General features: G+C 37.0%; 1 protein-coding gene and 1 pseudogene across 4 annotated transcripts in view; both read right to left on the bottom strand.

Annotated features, from left to right (window-relative positions):
• Window positions 1–21460, bottom strand: part of POL{LAMBDA} (DNA polymerase lambda (POLL)) — a 33157-nt gene extending 11697 nt beyond the window's left edge. For 3 of the 4 annotated variants that reach the window (XR_015785860.1, XM_088112444.1, XM_088112443.1), the window contains exons 1-9: window positions 21236–21460; window positions 20956–21093; window positions 20196–20504; window positions 17014–17092; window positions 16785–16915; window positions 13559–13621; window positions 5840–6019; window positions 5683–5736; window positions 2878–2966 (exon numbers count right to left, since the gene is read on the bottom strand). Coding sequence is in view for 3 of the 4 variants with exons in the window: in XM_088112444.1 (XP_087968570.1) it covers window positions 2878–2966; window positions 5683–5736; window positions 5840–6019; window positions 13559–13621; window positions 16785–16915; window positions 17014–17092; window positions 20196–20504; window positions 20956–21093; window positions 21236–21457 (1265 nt within the window). In the remaining variant the exon portion in view is untranslated. Of the gene's footprint in view, window positions 1–2877; window positions 2967–5682; window positions 5737–5839; window positions 6020–13558; window positions 13622–16784; window positions 16916–17013; window positions 17093–20195; window positions 20505–20955; window positions 21094–21191 lie in introns of all 4 variants that reach the window. The other variant, XM_088112445.1, reaches the window with a different exon arrangement.
• On the bottom strand, window positions 6915–10596 carry LOC148200396 (mediator of RNA polymerase II transcription subunit 25-like; annotated as a pseudogene).
• Window positions 21461–22466: the final 1006 nt, after the last annotated feature.

Raw genomic sequence — 22466 nt, forward strand, 5'->3', positions numbered from 1 at the left:
TTGATTATTGCGACACTTTCTCTCCTGTAGCCAAGATAACTACTATTCATCTCTTCTTTGCCATGGAAGCCATTCGTCACTGGCCACTTCATCAATTGGATATCAAGAATGCCTTCCTACATGGTGATCTTGAGGAAGAAGTTTATATGGAGCAACCTCCTGGGTTTGTTGCTCAGGGGGAGTCTGGTATGGTATGCAAATTGCATCGATCTCTATATGGCCTCAAGTAATCCCCACGTGCTTGGTTTGGAAAGTTTAGCTCCATTGTTCAAAAATTTGGGCTAAAACGCAGTGAAGCAGACCATTCAGTTTTTTATTGTCATTCTTCTCTCGGGAAATGTGTTTACTTAATAGTATATGTTGATGATATTGTCATTACAGGAAATGATGTTGTTGCAATATCTCAACTAAAAAAGTACTTATGTAGACATTTTCAAACCAAGGATCTTGGAAGTCTCAAATACTTCTTAGGCATTGTAGTAGCACAATCAAAAGATGGAGTTGTAATCTCCCAAAGGAAGTATGCTCTTGATATATTACAAGAAACAAGCATGATTAATTGTAGACCGGTAGACAGTCCCATGGACCCAAACCAGAAATTAAGGACAGAAAAAGGTGAATTATTCTCCGATCCAGAGAGGTATAGGAGGCTGGTTGGAAAACTGATTTATCTCACTATTACAAGGCCAGATCTATCCTTTGTAGTTGGAGTGGTTAGTCAGTTCATGCAGGCTCCATGTGTTGACCATTGGAATGCTCTCATTCGCATTCTAAGGTATGTAAAGAAGGCTCTCAGGCAAGGATTGTTATATGAAAATAAAGGAAGCATTCAGGTCTCTGGGTATTGTGATGTACATTGGGCAGGTTCACCTATTGATAGACGGTCTACTACAGGATATTGTGTTTTTCTGGGAGAAAACATTATTTCATGGAAAAGTAAGAAACAAAATGTAGTAGCTCGATCAACCGCGGAAGCGAGTATAGGGCAATGGCATCACTAACATGTGAACTTATATGGGTGAAACAATTCCTTCAAGAGGTTAAATTTTGTGACATCCATACTATGAAGATGTATTGCGACAGTCAAGCTGCTCTCCACATTGCATCAAATCCAGTGTTCACGAGAGGACTAAACATATAGAAATTGATTGTCATTTTGTTCGTGAAAAGTTGTTGACCAAAGAAATATGTACTGAGTTTATTGGGTCAAACGATCAACTCGCAGATTTATTGACCAAGTCATTAAAGGGTCCTCGGATTGAGTTTATTTGTTCCAAGCTTGGTACATACAATTTGTATGCTCCAGCTTGAGGGGGAGTGTTAGGATATTTATCCTATTTTATCATCATTATAGTGTGTCAAGGGTTACCCTATTTATCATGATTATATTGTGTCTAGGATTACCCTATTTATCATGATTATATTGTGTCTAGGGTTATCCTATTTATTATGTACTTGTGTATCAATTTATTCTTATAAATAAAAGATTGTGAAAAGGGATCAATTAAGCCCTCTAGAATTATTTTACAGTTTCAATCTTAAGAGAGGTGATAGGATGTTCTAAATAATGAGACTCACTTATTTTAATATTAAAAGTTAAAGATATAAATACAGTTTCGATTAATGAGTTTCATTACTTAAAACATATACTATCTCTCTAATAAAACACATTCTTTGAGAATCCTCTTCCATCTCTCTTAGTTTTCTAACCCTTGAGTTATCTGTTTGAATATCAGATAGTGTCTAAGTGATCATTGTGGCAAGGGCTTCAATTATGTCCAATCAAATCTTGCATAAGACTAAGTTAAATTTTGCTCTTCTCTCTGGTTTTGTACCTTCCTCATGCGTGTTGACTGGTAGTCAATGCATGTGTTCTTTGAGTTCTTTATTGTATTCTTTGTTGTTCAGTGATTTTAATGGGTTGCCCTAATCATAATTTTATGGATTGTAGGTGTAAATAGAGTTGTGTTTGGTGAGAACGGTCTAGGTTCTATAGGACTGTTTGAGCTTTTAAAAAGGTAAGGAAAACTAACTACCTTTTGTTTTAAGTTATAATTTAAATCTCTTTTGTGTGTGTTTATTATGATGACTGACAAATTGATTTGGATGGTGTGTTTGAACTGGTGTAATCAATTTAAAATAAATCTGTTTTAGAGATTTTGTTAGATATATTGCGTTTTATTTTAATTAGGGAAACATAAATGTTAGATATATTACGTTTTATGTTAATTAGGAAAACTTAGACTTTTGGCATTGTTGATATTGTTTTTAACAATATCTTCTATTTACCATATTTATGTTTAGTTGCCATATATACTTGTATAATTCTTCATTATAAATATATTACCCTATATGTGTTTTAGACATAAGAGAGAATAATCTTATACCTAGTTTTACTATATTCAACATGATATCTAAGCCTAAAGTTGTTTATAGTTAATATTTGAATTTTGAATTCATTGAGAGGATTCCTTTGGTTCTTGTCATAGAACAATGATTCTAATCAAAGATTGAGATTTTTGTGACGAATCTTCATTGACTCATCAATAGGCTAGATTGTGACATCTTCATCTCTACCTTATTTCTGTGTTCTTGTCTGATTTTCTTTGTTTATTATGCTTCTTGAAGAAAAGAATGCATTAGCAAATTGTAGTTAAAACTGGGATTTTGGAACTTCTATCATGGTAAGAGCACCATGGTTAGCCAATGGCAGCAGTAATAACAGCTAATGAAAATCACTCCATTATTTGAATCTTTTTGCAGCCAAAGGCTTTTCCACTCTGCTATAGCATGCTTGTACTATGATTAAGAAAAAACTCCATATATTTAAACGCAATTTTTCTTCACAAATAAAGGTTATAAGAAATCAAGCCATACCTTTGTCCATCGGGATGTGTTATTATGATATCAATGTCTCCACAGGTAGCTTTCCCACGTCTATATGATCCCCCACAGATGATAACAACCTAAATGACATAACAGCACCATGAGCAAGTTTTCAACATGATTCTTCAATGCAAACTGTAGCAGAAACAAATTGAGAGTTCTGTTCTGATTATGTGAGTTGTTAAACTTTAGGAAAGATAAAAACATTGAGTTGAAACCGTTATTGAGACAACACAGATGTATTATTTCTATCGAGAAAAAGGGATTAAAATTAATACAATAGGTAGAGGAAATTTGATATCCTTTAATAACAAAGTTATTATACAAAAATAAATAAAACCATTCTTAATAATGCATATATAATCTAGATATTCTTGATTATATATAAGATAAGTTCCTTATTTCTATAATTATAACACTCTCAATTGAATTGAAGAATATAAGTCAGGTGGGTCTAGCTTGCTACACTAGAATCTAAAAATCAAGTGATCATGTCTCCAAACTCTAGTTGTTTTCTTATGAAATGATCATCTACTTCAATATGCTTGATCTTCTCATGAAAGAGAGCATTAGAGGCAATGCATAATGATATCTGGTTGTCACATACACGGTGCATTGGAGAACTTTCAAGGCTGATTTCTTCTAGTGGCTTTAGCCATATGAGCTCACAAGTGACGAATGTCACTACTGCAATTGATCTTGTCAACATTTTGTTTCTTACTTTTCCATGATATTAAATTACTTCCAACAAAAACATAATACCCTGAAGTTGAGCATCTATTGTTTGCTGACCCTAGCCAGTCCACATTAGAATACCCAAAAATTTGAATATTTCCCATATCTTCAAAAAATGAGGCCTTTTCCCAAAGCCTTTTTAATATACTATAAGATCCATGTGAAGGCATCTTGACAATCTTGACAAGGAGATTTTAATAACTAACTTTCTGCCCTAACTGAAAAGCCAACGTGAGGCGGTGAAATTATTTAGTTTAACAACTAACCTTTTGTATTTCCCAAGATTAGAATATGGTTCTCCTTGGTCAAGGTCAAGTTTGACACTTTGATCCCTTGGATTTTGCCACTTTATGATATGATTACGGATGAAGAAAAGTGTTGTAATTAGAGGAAATATCTTCTTAATTAAAGAAGATATCTATAGAATCTTCCTAATTAGAGAAAATAGATGTGTAATCTTCTAGATTATTTTGTTTCCCTATTTTAGAATATTAGATTGTTACAAATAGAGCAAAGAAGAATGTAATTGATATGTTTGAGAACAATAAAATATTCTTATTTTCAACTTGGTGTCAGAGCCCCCACCGTTTCCGCTGCAACAGTAGCTCCCGCCGCCGCTGTCCGACCACTGCGACGGCTTCCTTAGGTGCGCCCAACTCCGACAACCACAACATCGAAAGTCGCTCTGGGAAACAAGCCTCTATGCGCGGCCACGCGCCGCCACAAGTGTGTGTAGCCCACGCGCCTAGTTCCGGTGACGTCCTGTTTGGCCCATATTTGAGTAGATCTAAGTTTTTAAGTTCTTCTCATGGGAACAAATGGGAAGTTCGTTTGAAAAAGGTACTCATGGGGACTATTGTTCATATTGTAAAAGATCTGGACATACTAAGGAAACATGCTTCAAAATCCATGGAAGAAAGAATGTTCTCGAGCGCATGAGAAAAAATAAAGGGTCTACTTAAAGAAGGGTAAATCATACTACCTCAATACAGGAAGCCACCAATCAATCTAGTCCTTCACAATCTAGTCCTTCACCACCACCAGATCTTGATATGAAAGCTTATAAGGAGGAACTCGAGCGCTTGAAAGCAATGGTTGAATCAATGAGTAAGCCCTCTGGATCATGTACTTTGTCCATAAAAAGTAAGATTTGTCTCAATATTGTTGGTCATGTGTCTCAAGGTATTTCAATATTGTTGGTCATGTGTCTCAAGGTATTTCAATACTCAGAGGATGGTTACATCATCAAAGGCTCATGTCTCCCTTCTATCCATATGTTTCTTTTCTCTCTACTCTTCATAGTTAGGTATTTCAATGTGCTTGTTAAATTCATTGGCTATGCATCTAATAAAAAGGGATATTATTGTAACCATCCTCTGAGTTGAAAGTGTTTTACGTCCATAGATGTCACTTTTAATGAAACTAAAACTTTTTACATGTGTTATCAGCATTAGGAGGAGAGTTCTTTCAAGGCTGAGTCTTTTGAATCTCTTGAGTCTTTTGTCCCTATCATACAACAACCATCGCATACTTATACTACTTTTGGTACTCTTAGATACTTCTCTTGGCACATCTGGTATTGATGTCTCTGAAGCCTATCCTAACTGGACATCTCTCAGTAATTATTATTGTAGGATTAGTGTTCCCTATATATAGAGGATGATGTATTTTTTCAAATGAATAAATTAAATAAGAATCTTCTTTCTTTCAGAATAAACCTTTCAAGTTTTGGTATCAAAGAAATAAGGCAAGTATGTTCTTATTTGCAGTTTGTGCATAAAGAATATGAAGCCGACTTTCGTCTATAGGACAGCAAGTGCATTATTGTATCTTAAGTGGTTTCTGTGTTCAGTATTTTATTTTCTTTGTTTATCATTTGGTGTGTTCCATCTACATCCCATTTTTATTTCAAAGAACATGGCAACATGGGAAAAATCTATTTTAATTGAAAAAATCAGATAATGAGAGAGAAATTTCAAGTGAAAGATTCTAATGAAACATCTATGACAAGATAGAAACTCATTAATCTCATTCCAACAAATACTTGTACGGCTCACTCACCCCAGGTAAAACGTCCTCCCCAGCGTTTTGTAAAATGTGTTCCATCTCCTGAACCTATCAAATTAAAATGGTTATAAAGGTTTTAACAAAATAAATTTTCGGTGGGGGAAGAAGGGGTGGGGAGGAATGTTATCACTTTAATAATAATGTTGCAAACCTCATGGCGTGGAATCCGTTGTCTGATATCATCAAAGTATTTCAGCCCTAACTTTTGTGCATTTGTAAGTGAGCCATCATTCCTAAGATCATCTAATGAACGATGTCCCTTCTCATACAATTTCAATGCTGTGGATGGTCCTATGCCCCATACTTCACCAAATAATGATATTGTCCGTACCTATAGTTAAACAAGGGGGAAAGAAGGAAGTAAGATTGCAATATGTCAAAAAAATGCTTTTAATATTATTCATAGAATATAAAGACTTCATAACTGAATTATAATTTATGATGGATATAATCTATCCCTACAATTTAGGATCAATGGTCCTATACAATAAATATAAATATATTATTAACAAACTATTAATCCTTCTAATTTTCCTCTTAATTATGGAATGTAATTAAATCTCCTAATCATGTAATAAAAAATTGAACAAGAAAATATTAAATGCAACATAAATTAATGAATTCCAACACTCCCCCACTCGAATTGGTGAGTGGATGTCATTCACTTCCAACTTGCCAACAATAGATTAAAATGTGGCACCACTTAGCCCTTTTTTCAATACATTTGCAAATTGATTTCCAAAGGATACAAATGGTTCATGTCCCATTATCCAATGTCTCCTTTATTGAAGTGTTTATCTACTTCAACAGGCTTAGTTCTATCAAGTTACACTAAAATATGCACAATATTTAGTGATGACTTTTATCACAATACAGTCTCATAGGCTTCTCCTAATAAATCTTTAGGTCTTCTAAAACTATCTTTAACAATAGTATTTCACAAATGGTCATGATTCTTAATTTTGCTTCTGCACTTGATCTTGCCACAATAGTAAAATTGTCAAACTATGCTCTAGGAGACTGTTTCAATCCATAAAGTTATTTTCTTAGTCTACACACCTCTCTCCTCGACTTTAAACCCAAGTGGACTTCCATGTAAATTTCATCCTCAAGATTGCAATGCAGAAAGACATTTGTGACATCAAATGGACATTCTAACATTTCTGTAATAAGGACATACTAGAGAGTGCACATTATGAGCTAAAATACTTGTGACTGAAAGCTAGGACATTATAACACAGATGTTTCATTTTATACCAGTGTGTTAGCCATGGGGAAACCACTGAAAAATTGAGATAACTCATGAAACCCTTGTCCATGAGAAACCAGCTTGTGACTGCCCACGGCTTTGAACATAGGTTTGACCCATTCGTTCCCAAACCATCTGTTGTTGCAGAGGCTGCAGTTGCAGTAATTTTGGAAGCTTCTATTGTTGTGTAGTTGTAGAATTTTTTGTGGAAGTAGAGGTAGCTGCTACGTTGCTGGTTGCTGGATTTGTGGAAGCTATTGCTGCAACTGAGAAAGCTGCTGCTGTTAGACCTGAGGAAGCTGTTGGTGCTGTTCTAGCAGAGGAAATTGCTGCTGCTGTTGTTGGTGCCACGGAAGTTGTTGCTGCTGCATATGAGGAAGTTGCAAATGTGGAAGATGCTGCTGATGTGATTGCAAGTGCTGGTGTTGTTTCTGCATTTGTTGCTGCTGGTGATTGGACAATTGAGACTTAAATACAACCAGATCCCCAAGTTGAATCATCCAATCAAGTGGAAGGCTGTCAGAAACAGATAATTGCAATGTCTATGATGGTAATTGCATAACTGCACACACTGCAGCTGACCAAGAAAGCCATGTGGGTTTGTTGTCAGAAAAACTAAGAAATCTGCCTTTCCTACATGTTTGTTATTCATGTGGTCCTCAGATATAAGCCGAACTATTTCCATTACAGACAGCCAGTTTGCTGCAAGTGTTTTAGAGGCATAAGAATCCCTGTAACCTTCTAGTTTGGAGATAAAGACTGACAGTCCTTTTCTTTGCCCAAACAAGCTTTCCTGCCAGACCTTTACATTTGGATTGAGCAGATTGCAAACCACCTTATGTCTGCTGCGACCATAGCGCATATTAGCTGCACCACTGTTTACAAGGGGCTGCATGCCTGATTGTGCTTGTTGAGACATCCCTCATTGTGCTTGTTGAGACATCCCTGGAGTGGGAATCATTGTGCCATTTCCAAAAGGGACTTTTGATGGACCAAGACAACTCATTGCATTTTGGTTCATGGTGTGAGAAATAGAGAAGATTGGGAGAAAATATCCCTTGTGTCTTTTGCATACACATAGGGTAGTTTATTTATAATGTAAGATATGGGTCAATGTCCTTAATACAGAATGGGCTGAGCCCAATTAACAGAAACACACATCTTAACATCTAACACTCCCCCTCAAGCTGGAGCATATAAATCATACGTTCCAAGCTTGTTATAAAGATAATCAATTCTAGGTCCTCGTAAGGACTTAGTGAATATGTCTACCAACTGGTTGCTTGAGTTAACGAACTCAGTCTTGATATCTCCGGATATGATTTTTTCTCGAATAAAATGACAATCAACTTTAATGTGCTTGGTTCTCTCATGGCAGGCAGGGTTAGAGCTAATATGGAGAGCAGCTTGATTATCACATATAAGTGTCATGTGAGTGACATTTCCAAATTTCAATTCACTAAGTAATTGTTTAAGCCACACAAGCTCGCAAGTAGCTGATCCCATAGCTCTATATTATGCTTCTGCGCTGGACCTTGCCACAACACTTTGCTTCTTACTTTTCCAAAATATCAGATTGCCACCAATAGAGACACAATATCCAGAAGTAGACCTCCTATCAGAAGGGGAACCACCCCAATCAACATCTGAATAGCAAACGATTTTTGTATCGTTGTTAGGACCATATAGCAAACCTTTTCCAGGTGATCCTTTAATATACTTCAGTATACAACTGCATCCCAATGGTCTTCACATGGAGAGTTTAGGAATTGACTCACCATGCTAAAACAGTAAGATAGTTTAATTTACCAACTAATCTTCTGTACCATTCAGGATCTGAGAAAGGCTCCCCCTGATTTGGTAGGAGTTTGATGTTAGGATCCATAGGTGTCTCAACAGATTTAGAGTTCATTAACCCTGTTTCCTCCAAGATGTCTAACACATACTTCCTCTGAGATATGACAATACCGGTGTTGGATTGTGCTACTTCAATACCCAAAAAGTACCGGAGTTTCCCAAGATCTTTGGTTTGAAAATGATGACAAAGGTGTTGTTTCATCTAAGAGATGCCAAGATAGTCGCTTCCTGTGAGAACAATATCATCAACATACACTATTAAGTAGATACATCCAGCACTTGAGTGGCGATAGAACACTGAATGATCCGCTTCACTGCGAGACATACTAAATTGTTGAACAACACAGCTAAATTTACCAAACCAGGCCCGAGGAGACTGTTTTAGGCCATATAAGGATTTGCGAAGACGACATACCAATCCAGATAACTCCCCCTGAGCAACAAAGCCAGGCGGTTGCTCCATATAAATTTCTTCATGCAAGTCACCATTAAGGAAAGCATTTTTGACATCAAGTTGGTGAAGAGGCCATTGGCGAAGAGCGGACATGGCAATGAATAGGAGAACAGAGGTCATTTTTGTCACTGGAGAAAAAGTATCACCATAATCCAAACCAAAAATCTGTGTGTAGCCTTTGGCAACCAGTCAAGCTTTTAGACGATCAATAGTGCCATCAGGGCCAACCTTGATAGCATACACCCACCTGCAACCAACAACAGACTTTCCAGATGGTAATTGGACAAGCTCCCAAGTTCCACTTTTCTGTAAAGCACTTAATTCATCCAGCATAGCTTGACGCCAGCCAGGATGAGTTAAAGCATCACCCACAGACTTGGGAATTGACACAGAAGAAATGGAGGAGAGACATGTATAAAAAGATAGAGATAATTTGTGGTAACTAAGAATAGTATAATGGGAGAAGGGTTACGGGTAGAGCGTATACCTTTACGGAGGGCAATAGGCAGATCAGACTCATTTGTTGGAGCCGGAGGAGACAAAGGAGGCGGCACAGGAAGTGAGTCATGAGGGAGACAATTGCGGCGACTATAAACCTGAAGGGGTGGTGGTGAAGGATGATCCTGTGGTGAATGAGAGTCTAAAGAAGGAGGAGACAAAATGGGTGGAGCATCACCAGGAGGATCACAGAAAATAGGAATATCAACAGTAGCAGGTGGAGGTACAAAACTAGAAGATAGATGTGAAAAGTAAAAAGAAGATTCATCAAAAGTGACATCAGCAGAGATAAAATGACGATTGAGGGAAGGGGAACAACACTTATAGCCCTTTTGTGACTGTGGAAATCCTAAGAAGACACATTTGTGAGACTTAGGAGATAACTTATCCAGACCAGGACTAAAATCATGAACAAAACATGTAGACCTAAAAACTCTAAGAGGTAATGGATGTAGAGGATCTTAAGGAAATAAGATAGAATGAGGGATTTTGTTATCTAGGACGGAAGATGGCATGCGATTTATAAGATAACATGTCGTGAGAACAACATCACCCCAAAAACGTAAGGGTACTTGACCATGAATTAGAAGAGTACGAGTTGTTTCAATAAGGTGTCTATTCTTGCGCTCAGCCACCCCATTTTGTTGAGGGGTATAAGCACATGAAGTTTGGCGAAGAATGCCATGAGAAGCCATAAAATGTTTAAACGGTTGAGAAAGGTATTCACGGCCATTATCACTGCGTAAATTTCGAATAGAAACCCCAAACTGTGTTTTTATTTCATTGAAAAATGATTGGAAAATAGGAAACAACTCAGAACGATTCTTCATTAAAAACAACCAAGTACATCTGGAATAGTCATCAATAAAAGTAACAAAATACAGAAAACCTAAAGTGGACTTAACACGACTAGGTCCCCAAATGTCAGAATGAACCAATGAAAAGGGGGACGACGACTGTTGTGAGACACTACGAGGAAAGGAACTACGAGTATGCTTTCCTAATTGAAAGGACTCACACGACAAACTTGATCATTTTGACAACCTCGAGATAAGTTGTTGTAGTTTGGCAAGACTAGGATGACCTAACTGAGCATGAAGAAGGGATGGTGACTCCATGATTACGCCAACATGTGGAGAAGGGCGGAGATGGTATAGGCCATGAGACTTACATCTTGTGCCAATCATGTGTTTCGAACTCCGGTCCTGCAACCAAACGAATCTTTAGTAAATGAAATAACACAATTAAGGGTACGAGTTAGACGACTTATGGACAATAAGCTGAAGGGAGACCCAGGAACATAAAGTACATGATCAATGGATATGGATGGAAAAATATCAACAGTACCAACACCATGAGATGAGACTCTAGACCCATCAGCCATTGTTACCGAGGGTAAATTATCCGGACATGACAAGGAAGAAAACAAGGACTTGTTACCAGTGATATGATCGGTGGCGCCTGAGTCAAGGACCCAAGGTCTAAGGGAGTGAAAGTGAGTCAGACCAACAAAAGGTGTACCTGTACGTGCAACCGATGCAGATGTAGTGGAACTAGAGTGCTGACGATCCTCATACCATCTAAGAAATTCGTTAAAGATTGCAGGTTTTTCTACGATATTAGATAAAGTAGGAAGGTCTGCAGACGGTGATCGGGGAGATGGATCAGAATTAGCCATTGCTACAGGTCGAGGAGGACGCCCATGAAGCGCATAACATCGATCAATTTTGTTGCCTAACTTGCCACAATGGTCACATTTTGTACGTCCTTTACTTGGCTTGCGAGACCGACTTCGATCATCACGTTGGATAGCCATAACTAAGGAATCATCAATATGAGGAGATGTCTCAGTGACTGGTTTGCTCGGTATACGCAAAAGAGCAGAACAAGTAGAAGTAAAGTTGGGTATGACAGGAGAACCCAAAATCTGATCACGGACATGACAGACATCATCAGAGAGTCCATATAATGCCAACAACATGAAGAACTTTGATCGTTGTTTCAGTTCTTCAGCAGGAGTGGAAGCAGGAGGTAATATATCATTAAAATCATGAAGAAGGGCATGAATTTTACCCAAATATTCTGCCATGGGACCATGATTGCGCGGACCAATAACAGTTAATAGGTCCTGACAAACACCATAAAGGCGTTGAGTGTCATTTGTGTATAACAACTTCGCTTGTGCCCATACTTTTGAACATGTTTCATATGATCGAAACATTTGTTTCAGTGAGGAGTGAATGGTGGACTTTATAACAATGCATAACTGAGCATCAATTTTCAATCAGCGGGAAGTGTCATCCGTGGTAGCAGTAGTCACATTTTGAGTAAGGTGATCTAAGTACCCCTGACTCGTCAACCAAAGTTTGATGTCAGACGCCCATGTTGCATGATTTGTGCCATCTAACTTGTTAATGGACAAGTGTACATTCACATAATTGGTGTATATTGAAGGATCAGAATATGAGCCACCAACAGAGGTGTTTGTAGACGAGGAAGATGCCATGGAGAAGGAGAAACCCTAAAAATCCAAAGTGCTCCGATTGACGCGACGACCACAGATCCAGAAAGAGGACGAGGAGGCGATCACGACGGTTCTGATCAGCGACAGAACTCTCCGGCGACGCGGAGGGAAGCGGCGCCGCGTGGAGGCGCGTGGGTGGTCCGTTCGCCGCGATCTTTGTACCACGGTGGTCGCCCAGCCGAGACGATTCTGATGGTGTGGTCGTCGGTCGATTCTGGAACTTCGGCGACGGTGGCGGCGGCGGCGGTTGCGGCGACGACGGCAGCGGCAACAGCGACGGCGGGGACAGCGGCGATGAGTTGTGCTGGAGACCGTGGAGTTGGCTGGAACTAATCCTATGCTCTAGATATCATGCGAGAAATAGAGAAGATTGGGAGAAAATATCCCTTGTGTCTTTTGCATACACATAAGGTAGTTTATTTATAATGTAAGATATGGACCAATGCCCTTAATACAGAATGGGAACCCCCACCTTGCACCATTTGGGGCCCTAAAAGGTTTCCTTGGCTAATACTAGACACCTGTGGTCCCATACAAACAGCCCCTTGAAGATTACCCAATGGTAATGAAATCCCAATGTTTGATCTTGAAGACAAATTAGAAGTGTTGGAAGATAATGAACCGAGCCCGGGATTCTGTCCAACATGTGTAGGAACAGAAAAGAGACCCAGGGTTAGTGATGTTATTCCTAACTGTCTAGATGAAGATACACTGAACCGTGGGTTCAGAAAATAGCATCCCACTAGATATTATGTTTAACATGTGCATGGCAAAAAGAGTCTAACCCATTGACAGAGTCCCATAGAGGTTCCACCATTTAAGCCAGCAGAGTTCATCACCTGCCAGGCTTGAGAGAGATTGCTCAAAATGTTTAAATTTGCTTGAGAGGGATTCACTGAACGAAAGGTTGCAGCATTAACAATCTAGGACCATCCACAAATATATTTGAGACATCTAGTCCTTGGTGTGAGGGAACATGTTTGAGATCCTACTATGACTAGAGAGATATAGGCAAATTACAATATATAGATGGGTACAAACCTAATTTAACAAACTTATAGGATTGAATTAGTCTTAAATCCACTTTCTAAGAGCTATCAAGCTCTACGATAAATGATTACTAGAGTCAATGTACATATAATTTAACATTATGGAAAAGAAATAAAAAATTGCAGTTGTACAAGGATCATGGGTAAAGATATAATATGAACCATTAAAGCTATAAAAATGCATTATTAATACAATTTATTTTAGATCTCTGACTACCGAGGTTTAATGGTTATAATACCTTCTCATCTGCTTCAAAGTGTTCTAATTTGGATAACTTCCCACTAGTTATGATCTCCTGAATCTGCATATAGTAAACTGTTAGACAGAAAAATAACGAGAGTGGAATGTGTGTTATATAAGGAAATTTAAAAAAAAAAAGTAATTATGGTGTTAGTAGTTTCAGGAGAGAGACTTGGTGAAAATAGTTCACTTTGGGGGTTGTTAGGGGTCTTTTGTACAAAGAGCCTTTGGTTGGGTATGTTAGACATATTATCTTTATCTTTTATCTTTATTAGTTAGTTTGTTATTATTTCTTATTTGTATTTTGAGCTTAGCCCATATTTGTTCTATTATAAATAAAGGACCCTATGTGTATATTGAACACAAGGGAGTTTTCACTATATTCAACTGAGTAAACAAGGAATACCCTATGTGATAGGATATAATGTGTATAATAGGAGGAAACAGATTAAAAACTAGTTGTTAGTTTGGATTGTTAGGGTGCGTGAGACCTTCTTTATATAGTGGGGAGTCTTTGTAGGCAGGGGAATGTTTTTGGATGTTTTAGAGAATTGTTGCCAGGATCATTACCATCCTGTGTGAAGGGAACTTTGTCCCCTGGAGGCATTCTGGCTATTCTGGGTGCCTAGAATCAATAATACCAGATCTTTTCAGTGAGCTTTCGTGTTTTACAGTAGTTTTCTTGGGTTCCTCTACCTAGGAACCTAACACTATGTGAAAGGAAGTGTCTTCCTTTGTATGTGGATGTCGGAGTATAATACTGCTGAAAGAGTACTACACAGATATTTGGTCTATGTATCTGGTTTTGGGTTCTTTCTTTCCTAACTAAGCACGTAACAAGATTGGTTTGATCTGTCAGATCTGAAAACAAAGGGTAAGAGTGGATAATCGACTAAGCACGTAGGAAAGATGGGCCAAATAAGTAAAGGTGGTTGTGTAGCTGAAAGCTTATATGGCTATTATGAAAGGATGTTTGCTAGACATGAAAGAAATCAAAGAACTGTTACATAGAAATCAAGAAAAGTGAGAAATTGCATAAAGAAGGAGAGTATTTTGTTAATGTTCAAGAGAAGAAGGAAGAAAGATCTGTACATAGTAGCAAATCAGCTGAGGATAAGAAGTCTAGTGTTCAAGAAATTCTGGAAAACCACTTTCAGATTAAACTATACATAAAAAAATATTATGAACATATATTGTTGAGATATTTTAGGAAGTTTAGATTTCATTACTATTGGTTTTAATTCTATATATTTGTTGTATCATGGTTTTATTACTAGCATATCAATCCCCCAATCTCAAGGATTTGTTTCCTAGGATAGGTAGTTCCATTACCATGAGGAGTGGTGGAGAGCTGACCTAGGAAACTGCACCAGCATAGCAGCATCAGACTTCAGCACCTGCACAACAGCAGCAGCAGATTCCAGTTCGTACTGCAGACCATCAGCAGCAGTATCCACCACCACCTTCTTTTGATGCCCGCGCACCACAGACTTCACTTCCTTTTCCTTCCAGGACCATTTAGTCGAAGAAATTAGAATTTGATAGTGAGCTACTGGAGACTTTAAATAAAGTGGAGATAAACATTCCAAATTATGCTAAGTTCCTTAAGAAATGTGTACTTAGAAGAGGAGTTTGAAAGGAAAACAAATTCAGAATGAGGGGAGAAATGTGTCTGCACTGATACAGAGTAGAGATGTTGTGATGATCCTAGCACTTTCTGATAGGCAAAAAAATAAGGAGAGGAAATGGAATGTATATTATAGAAGCAAATTTACTGAGGAAAGGTAGTTAGGCAGGTAGTTGTGTTGGTGGAGGAGACTTTCCAAGAAAGTCTTTATATAGTTACATTGGGGGTTGTGAGGGAGATGTTTTTGGTAGAGCTAACAGGAAATTACCCTGTGACAAAGGAAATACCACCCTTCGTATGTGAAGACCTTTGTTTCCTTTATACTTTCTTTGAAAATAATATCATGACAAATATTCAATGTACATAGTGTTTGGTTTTGTTATTTCCTTTATAACAAAGAACACAACATTCTGATCTGACCTGCCGCATCGGAAGAGGAGGGAAATTATTGGAAATGGTGAGTTCTTTGGAAAAATGAGGCAGTGAACAAGGAAAGTGATTGCGAAGATGTTGATGGATTTGGCTATTGTGAAAGATAGTTTGCAAGATATGAAGGAGATCAAAGAAATGTTGCGAGATCTCAAGAAAAAAAAAAGAAATTATCTGAAGGAGATGAAAACCCGATTAACAACGAAGGAAAGAAAGAAGAAAGATTTGTTCAAGATAGCAAATCTGGTGAGGAAGGAGACAACATGCAGAGGCCCTGGATAAAAAGGGTGGAATTACACATTTGAGGGGAATGATCCACAAGGGTGGATATTAAGAATGGGGAAATTTTGAGGTTCAGAATGTCACTCCAAGGGAAAAGTTATGTTTGGCTTTCATCAACATGGAATGCAAGTCATTAATTCAATTTTGGAGACAAAGTCCAAGAATCCATCTTGGGAAGAATTGACAACCGCATTGAGTGGTGGATTTGGTACGGAGAGTCTTTGGTTGTGTAAACAGGAAATGCCGTGTATGAAAGGAAGTGTCTTCCTTTGTTTGTGAATGTTGGTGTACAGTACTAACAATTGTTGAAATAATACTGCATAAGATATTTGATCTAAATTTCTGGTTTTGAATTTTCTTTCCTGACAAGACACAACATAAACATAGTTGTTTGTCTATCTATCTAAACAAATGTAAAAGTAAGCTCTAAATCATTACAAAAGAAGAAGTATTAATGTCTTTCTGAGTACCAAATTAATATCACTCAGCTATTATTGTAGACTCACTACAAATGAATAAAACGAAATTTCATAAGACAAAGGAGAAGGCAGCTGCAAAACTAAATACTTGAACCAAACAAATGCTATAATAAAAATAACCATAATTCAATGACCAAATAATAACAAACTTTCTAAAAGAATCATATCTCATAGATGTTAACATGCTGAATGGATTTCCAGTACAACTAGATAATGCCATGCACATTTATTCCTAGTAATAAAAAATAAGTAAGAGAATACCATAGAAGACAACAGAAATTTCAGAAGAGAAAATAGGGTAAAAGAGCAATACATCTATTAGGAACTATGATTCAGAAATTAAAGATATATAGTCTTTCAAAGTGACAAACTACAAGACAGAGTGTCCAGTGACATAGTTCACTTACATGATCTTTCAATGATTTTCCAATAGATGGTAGGTTGTTTATCTGGTCAGCACTTTCAATTTTAAATGGCAACTTCTCAATTACAGCAATAGCCTTGTAATAGCTAAAGGACCTTCGATCATCTCCCAATGCTTCAAACAGCGATACCACAATAAATAAGAGCACTGGAGTAGCAAACAATATAAAAAGATTGCAATATTTAGGAGACTAGGTGTTACAGAAGCATTACCTCTATATATGGTTACAAGTTTCCCAAATATCTCTGTTATGTTTTTGTTTTGATCAGGTGGACAGTATGATGAAGATGACTGCAAAGGCACTCATGTTAGTGTAGCATTGAGTGTGTGTGCGTGGCATAAACTGATAGGCTTCTTTTATCAAGAAGCCGATCAACACTCCTCAACTCGCACACACACAAAAGAGAACAGAATAGAATGTGTATTATTGATGTAAGTATGAAGAAATGAACAATATCACCCTCCTAGGGAGCACTCTCCCTCCACTGGAACAGATATCCAGTCTATATCAAAAGAATACAAAATGAATAGCCAATCTTGTACATAACACACACCCTATTTATAAAGTCACCCTTCCCCTTCCCACTAACTAGCTAACTGTCAAACAACTCTTCCCTCCTAACTGCCCTCCCATTTCCTCTTCCTTCTATCCTAAACCCATTATATCCTATCACCTTATATCCTATCATTGCACCCTGCTGCAGAACAACCTTGTCCTCAAGGTTGGAATTGTGAAGCTTGATCTCATGGCTCCTCTTCATCATCGTGTTATCATATGAAGGGAACCCATTGGCTACTGCCCTCCAATTTAGGTATGGAGGCTTGGGTGGTGGCAAATCCTCCTCCAATGACTTCCACTCTTCCTAGATTCTTTTAGCCCACTTTGTGAAATCCTCAAAACCTCATCTCTGACTTCATCGGCTCTTGTAGCAACAACACTTTCGGCAACTGCTCCATCTACTTGCAAACTCTCATGTAAAATTTCCACACTCCCCATCTGTGTTACTGCTGCCCAACTCTCACATAGCATGCTTCTCCTGTTCCCTTCAACTATCTTCAGTAGAGTTGTTGCCAGATTTTTCCATGAAAGGTTCTTGGATTTTTTATGCCAGGTCTTGAACCCCTGGACTACATTTTCTTCACTATTTGGGTTTAGTTTTGTTGATCCTTTGGTGTTCTGAACTTCAGAAACATTTGCTGCCCTTGTTGTTTAACCTTGGATGTCAATCCCTTCATAAGTGGTCAACTCTTCTCTTTTCACCCACAGAAAAACTGGTTTTTCCTCACCCTTCCTAGCTCCATTATAGTCAATGGCATCCTCTTCTCCTTTTTGCTCCCAATTGATTGAATTTTCTCCTCCACCCAAGTGTTTCTTTGCTTTCTTGATGTCTTGCAGAAGTTCCTCTCTTCTTTCCTCTCTTGCTCTGCAAACAGACTCAACTGAGTTGCTCTCAGACACCACTGTTTTAACCCCAAGCCTCAACAATTCTTCCCCTTTTTTCACTATTTTGACATACACACCACAACCTACCACTCTATCTCCACTAAAATCAACAATTTTTGCAACTTTACTTGGAGAAGCAAGAGTCACAACCTTCCCATCATGGTCTTCACCTAATGTATTTTCCTTACCAACATTTGCCAAGTTATCCACCCTTACAGTAGCAACTTCTGCAACTTTCTCAACAGCAGCCACACCCATGTCTCCATCACAGTTTTCGTAATTGCCTTCCTCTTCACATATATTTTCTTCTCTCCTTTCTTACCTTCTAATTCCTGCAAAACCATCAACACTCGAAACAGCAGCTTCTGACACTCTACTCCCTGATGTAATGGTAACAACATTTCCCTCTTCAGTGATATTTGTTTCTCTTTTCTTCTCCCCATTGGTTGAATTTTCCCTCTTCACTGACATATGTTCCTTCACGTATATTTTCTTCTCTCCTTTCTTGCCCTCTAATTCCTGCAAAACCATCAACACTCGAAACAGCAGCTTCTGACACTTTACTCCCTGATGTAATGGTAACAACATTTCCCTCTTCACTGATATTTGTTTCTCTTTTCTTCTCCCCATTGGTTGAATTTTCCCTCTTCACTGACATATGTTCCTTCACGTATATTTTCTTCTCTCCTTTCTTGCCCTCTAATTCCTGCAAAACCATCAACACTCGAAACAGCAGCTTCTGACACTTTACTCCCTGATGTAATGGTAACAGCATTTCCCTCTTCACTGATATTTGTTTCTCTTTTCTTCTCCCCATTGGTTGAATTTTCTCCTCCATATGAGGGTTTATTGGTTGTCTTGATGTCTAATAGACTACCTTTCACAACATCCGTCCCCATTTTTCCCTCTTTCTTTCCTTCCATGACAGATTTCTCACTTCTTTGTAAGCCCTTTATCTGAATCTTGATATTTTGCAGCATTTCTTTTATTTCTTGGATAGTTCTTCTCTCCATTCTGCACTACTCTATGGATATCTTTCTTCCATCTTCTCTTCATCATTAGCCAAGTATTCTCCTTCTTAAAAGAATTTTTTGGCTTTCTTGACGTTTGGCAGACTGTCTTTCACAACATCCCTACCCTTCTTTACTTCTTTCTTTCCTTTCTTGTTGTCTTGAAGAAATTTCTCTTTCCCTCCCCTTCTTGCTCTGTCAAGAGATTCCTCCCTTCCTTTTGAGTCCCTTTCTTGATTCTGGTCTTCCAATATCATTTCTTTCAATTCTTGGCAACTTCTTCTAAATTCTGCCATCCTCATTTCCCTTTCGTTGGCCCACTTCTCCTAGGTATTATCTCTTCCTCTCATGCTTCCACCTCTTCCTCTATAGACAGTGTTCCCTTGATGATCTGACAACGCTCCCTTGATGATCCGGCAGGTCAGACCAAACTTGATAGGCTGCTTTTATCAAGAAGCCGATCAACACTCCTCAACTCGCACACACATAGAAAAGAGAACATAATAGAATGTGTATTATTGATGTAAGTATGAACAAATGAACAATATTTCCCTCCTAGGGAGCACTCTCCATCCCCTAGAACATATATCCAATCTATATCAAAAGAATACAAAATGAATAGCCAATCCTGTACAAAACACACACCCTATTTATAAAGTCTCCCTTCGCCTTCCCACTGACTAACTAACTGTCAAACAACTCTTCCCTCCTAACCTCGCTCTCATTTCCTCTTCCTTCTATCCTATACTCATTATATCCTATCACCTTATATCCTATCACAAACAGTAGACACAGTTATATGAATCAAAAGATAGAAAAAATATTAATTATATTAGTCAAAATCTTATTCTTAAGAGAGCCTGAGAAAAATGCTTGTTTTGGAGTAAAATATTGTCACCAAATAATGTTAAGCTGTTGGTGGATAGATCTTAGCACTTACATCGTCAATTTCAGAATCAAGGTGTTGAGGTCTTGTATTTCCATAACTTAAACTATCACCTTCCTCATGGCTGCTTGTTGATAAAAGTGAAACATTTTTTCCTCCCTGATCGTTACTTTCATTATTTACAATTTCCGTGTATTTGGTCTTTTTATTATTATGCAATTGCTGAGGATCGCTCTGACATGGTTGAAGGTCCCAAGACTTTTCAGGTTTTCCTTGAGAGTTCAAGTTCAGCACATACATATCTTCAGATACTATCTCCCCTGATTTCAAGCAGTCCTCGAGCCATTGATAAATGAGAACTCTCTGCACAAATCACCGTTACATCATTAACCGGAAAACAATTAAATAACAAACTAAACAAAAGACATGTAAAGGGACACTCCAAATACAAACGGAAATTCACATTATACATTTAAGAGGAAATACTACAACACAACAATTCTTAAAACAAAAAAAGAGATCAAAACAAGATCAAGACCCTTCAAACACTATTATTAGATATCCACTTTGATCCTTGAAAGAAAAACTCAAACCGAGACCACATTTACCCTATATCATCAATAAATACATCTATTAGCCCTCCAAAAGTACACAAGCTTCTTAATAAACCGCTACGGAAATACCAATCAATATTTCTGATGAATTGAACGCCAAAAATGGGGTTATTTTACGGATACTATCGTTGTCCTTACATATCCAAGGAGACATAATCAGACTATGCACTCATAGATCACATAATGAAGAAAAAACCAACCCCTTTAAAACGTGCCAAACGTTCCCTATCCAGTTGTTGAAGAAGCGCATCTGAGTTCATAGCAAAAACATGAGTGACCCGTTTGCAGAGGCGCTCCTCTATCACAGCCCCCATTTGCACCAACCTCTCCTTCCAAATCTGATACACGGGAAAAAAGTGAAGAAACATAGAAAAGATGCAAACTTTGAAACTTCAAATGGAATAAAAAAGGTGGGTTTTGAAAATGAAAAATGTACAATGATATCCATTGTTAGCCGGTGAAACTTGAAACTTGTATGACCTGGAGTCGACGGACTTGGACTCCTTTGGGAACCAAGAACACCACCATGCCTGAGAACATTCCACTGGGATCGGACTCTGGCTTCTTCTTTGGCGCCATTTTGCGACTTTTACTTTCCTTGTTGATGGCTTCTACGAGAAACCACGGTGATGCGAGTGGCCTATGCTTCAGTGCCTGCATCCAAAGGTAACCTCTTGAGACCAGGCTGAAGTGTCGCAGCATGTGTTTGACACGTGAGTAATTATGATGCAGAAACAAATAAACTATAGCTGTTTTTGAGACTGAGAAAACAAAATTAGAAAAAAATTTATAACTTAAATTTAAATGAGGAGAAATTTTTTAATTTTGTTTTTAAGTTATTTTTTCATATTAAATAAAACATAATATGATGTGTGTTTTGTTTCTTATTATGTTTACTAAAAATCATTAGTGTGTATTTAGTTTTTTGTGATATGTTATGTTCATCTTACTTCATTGATCAAATATTAATTTCATTATTAATATTAGTGAAAATACATATTTATCCACTTTTTTAAGTAAAAATCTATTAAACTATAAAATAATTTTTATTAAAAATAATTTATTTGAATAATTATTTTATTATATAAATAAATTTTTATTGTGAATAATTATGTAAATTTAAAAATATAAAATTGAAAAATATTTTGTTATTATGAATAATTATTTGAATTTATAAAATAGTTATTAAAAAATAAAATTAGAAAAGAAAATGTGGACACAGTTAAATTCTCTATATTATAGCAATAGTTAATTATTGAAATTTTGCATTAAAAAAATTAACTATAATATTTTTTACTTATATATTGTTATATATTTAACCTATAACACTTTCTAAAAATTATTACAGATTTCACATCTCCATCGGAGATAATTTTCATGATCCAGTGGATTTGAGGAGATTTGAGGGTGAATTAATTATTATTTATTTGAGTGAATTTGAATGTAAATGAGTGTGGATTTGAAAGTAAAGTTTACAAGTGATAAATAAAAAAATTGTTTAATTGGTAGATATTAAAGATTACCAAAATGTTCCTAATTATTGAAGTAATATAAAATAATAATTGTGAATGTTATATTTAATTGTAAAAATGTTTATAAAGAGTAAAAAATTAACATTAATTATTAAAAATAATTTTAATATTGTAAAATGATTTTATTTTAGTAAAATGAATTTATTTTTTATTTTAATATTTTTGTAATATTATTTATT

Source organism: Vigna umbellata, chromosome 4, assembly GCF_029865625.1.
Source record: "Vigna umbellata cultivar VRB3 chromosome 4, Vumbellata_1.0, whole genome shotgun sequence".
Classification (NCBI taxonomy): Eukaryota; Viridiplantae; Streptophyta; class Magnoliopsida; order Fabales; family Fabaceae; genus Vigna; species Vigna umbellata.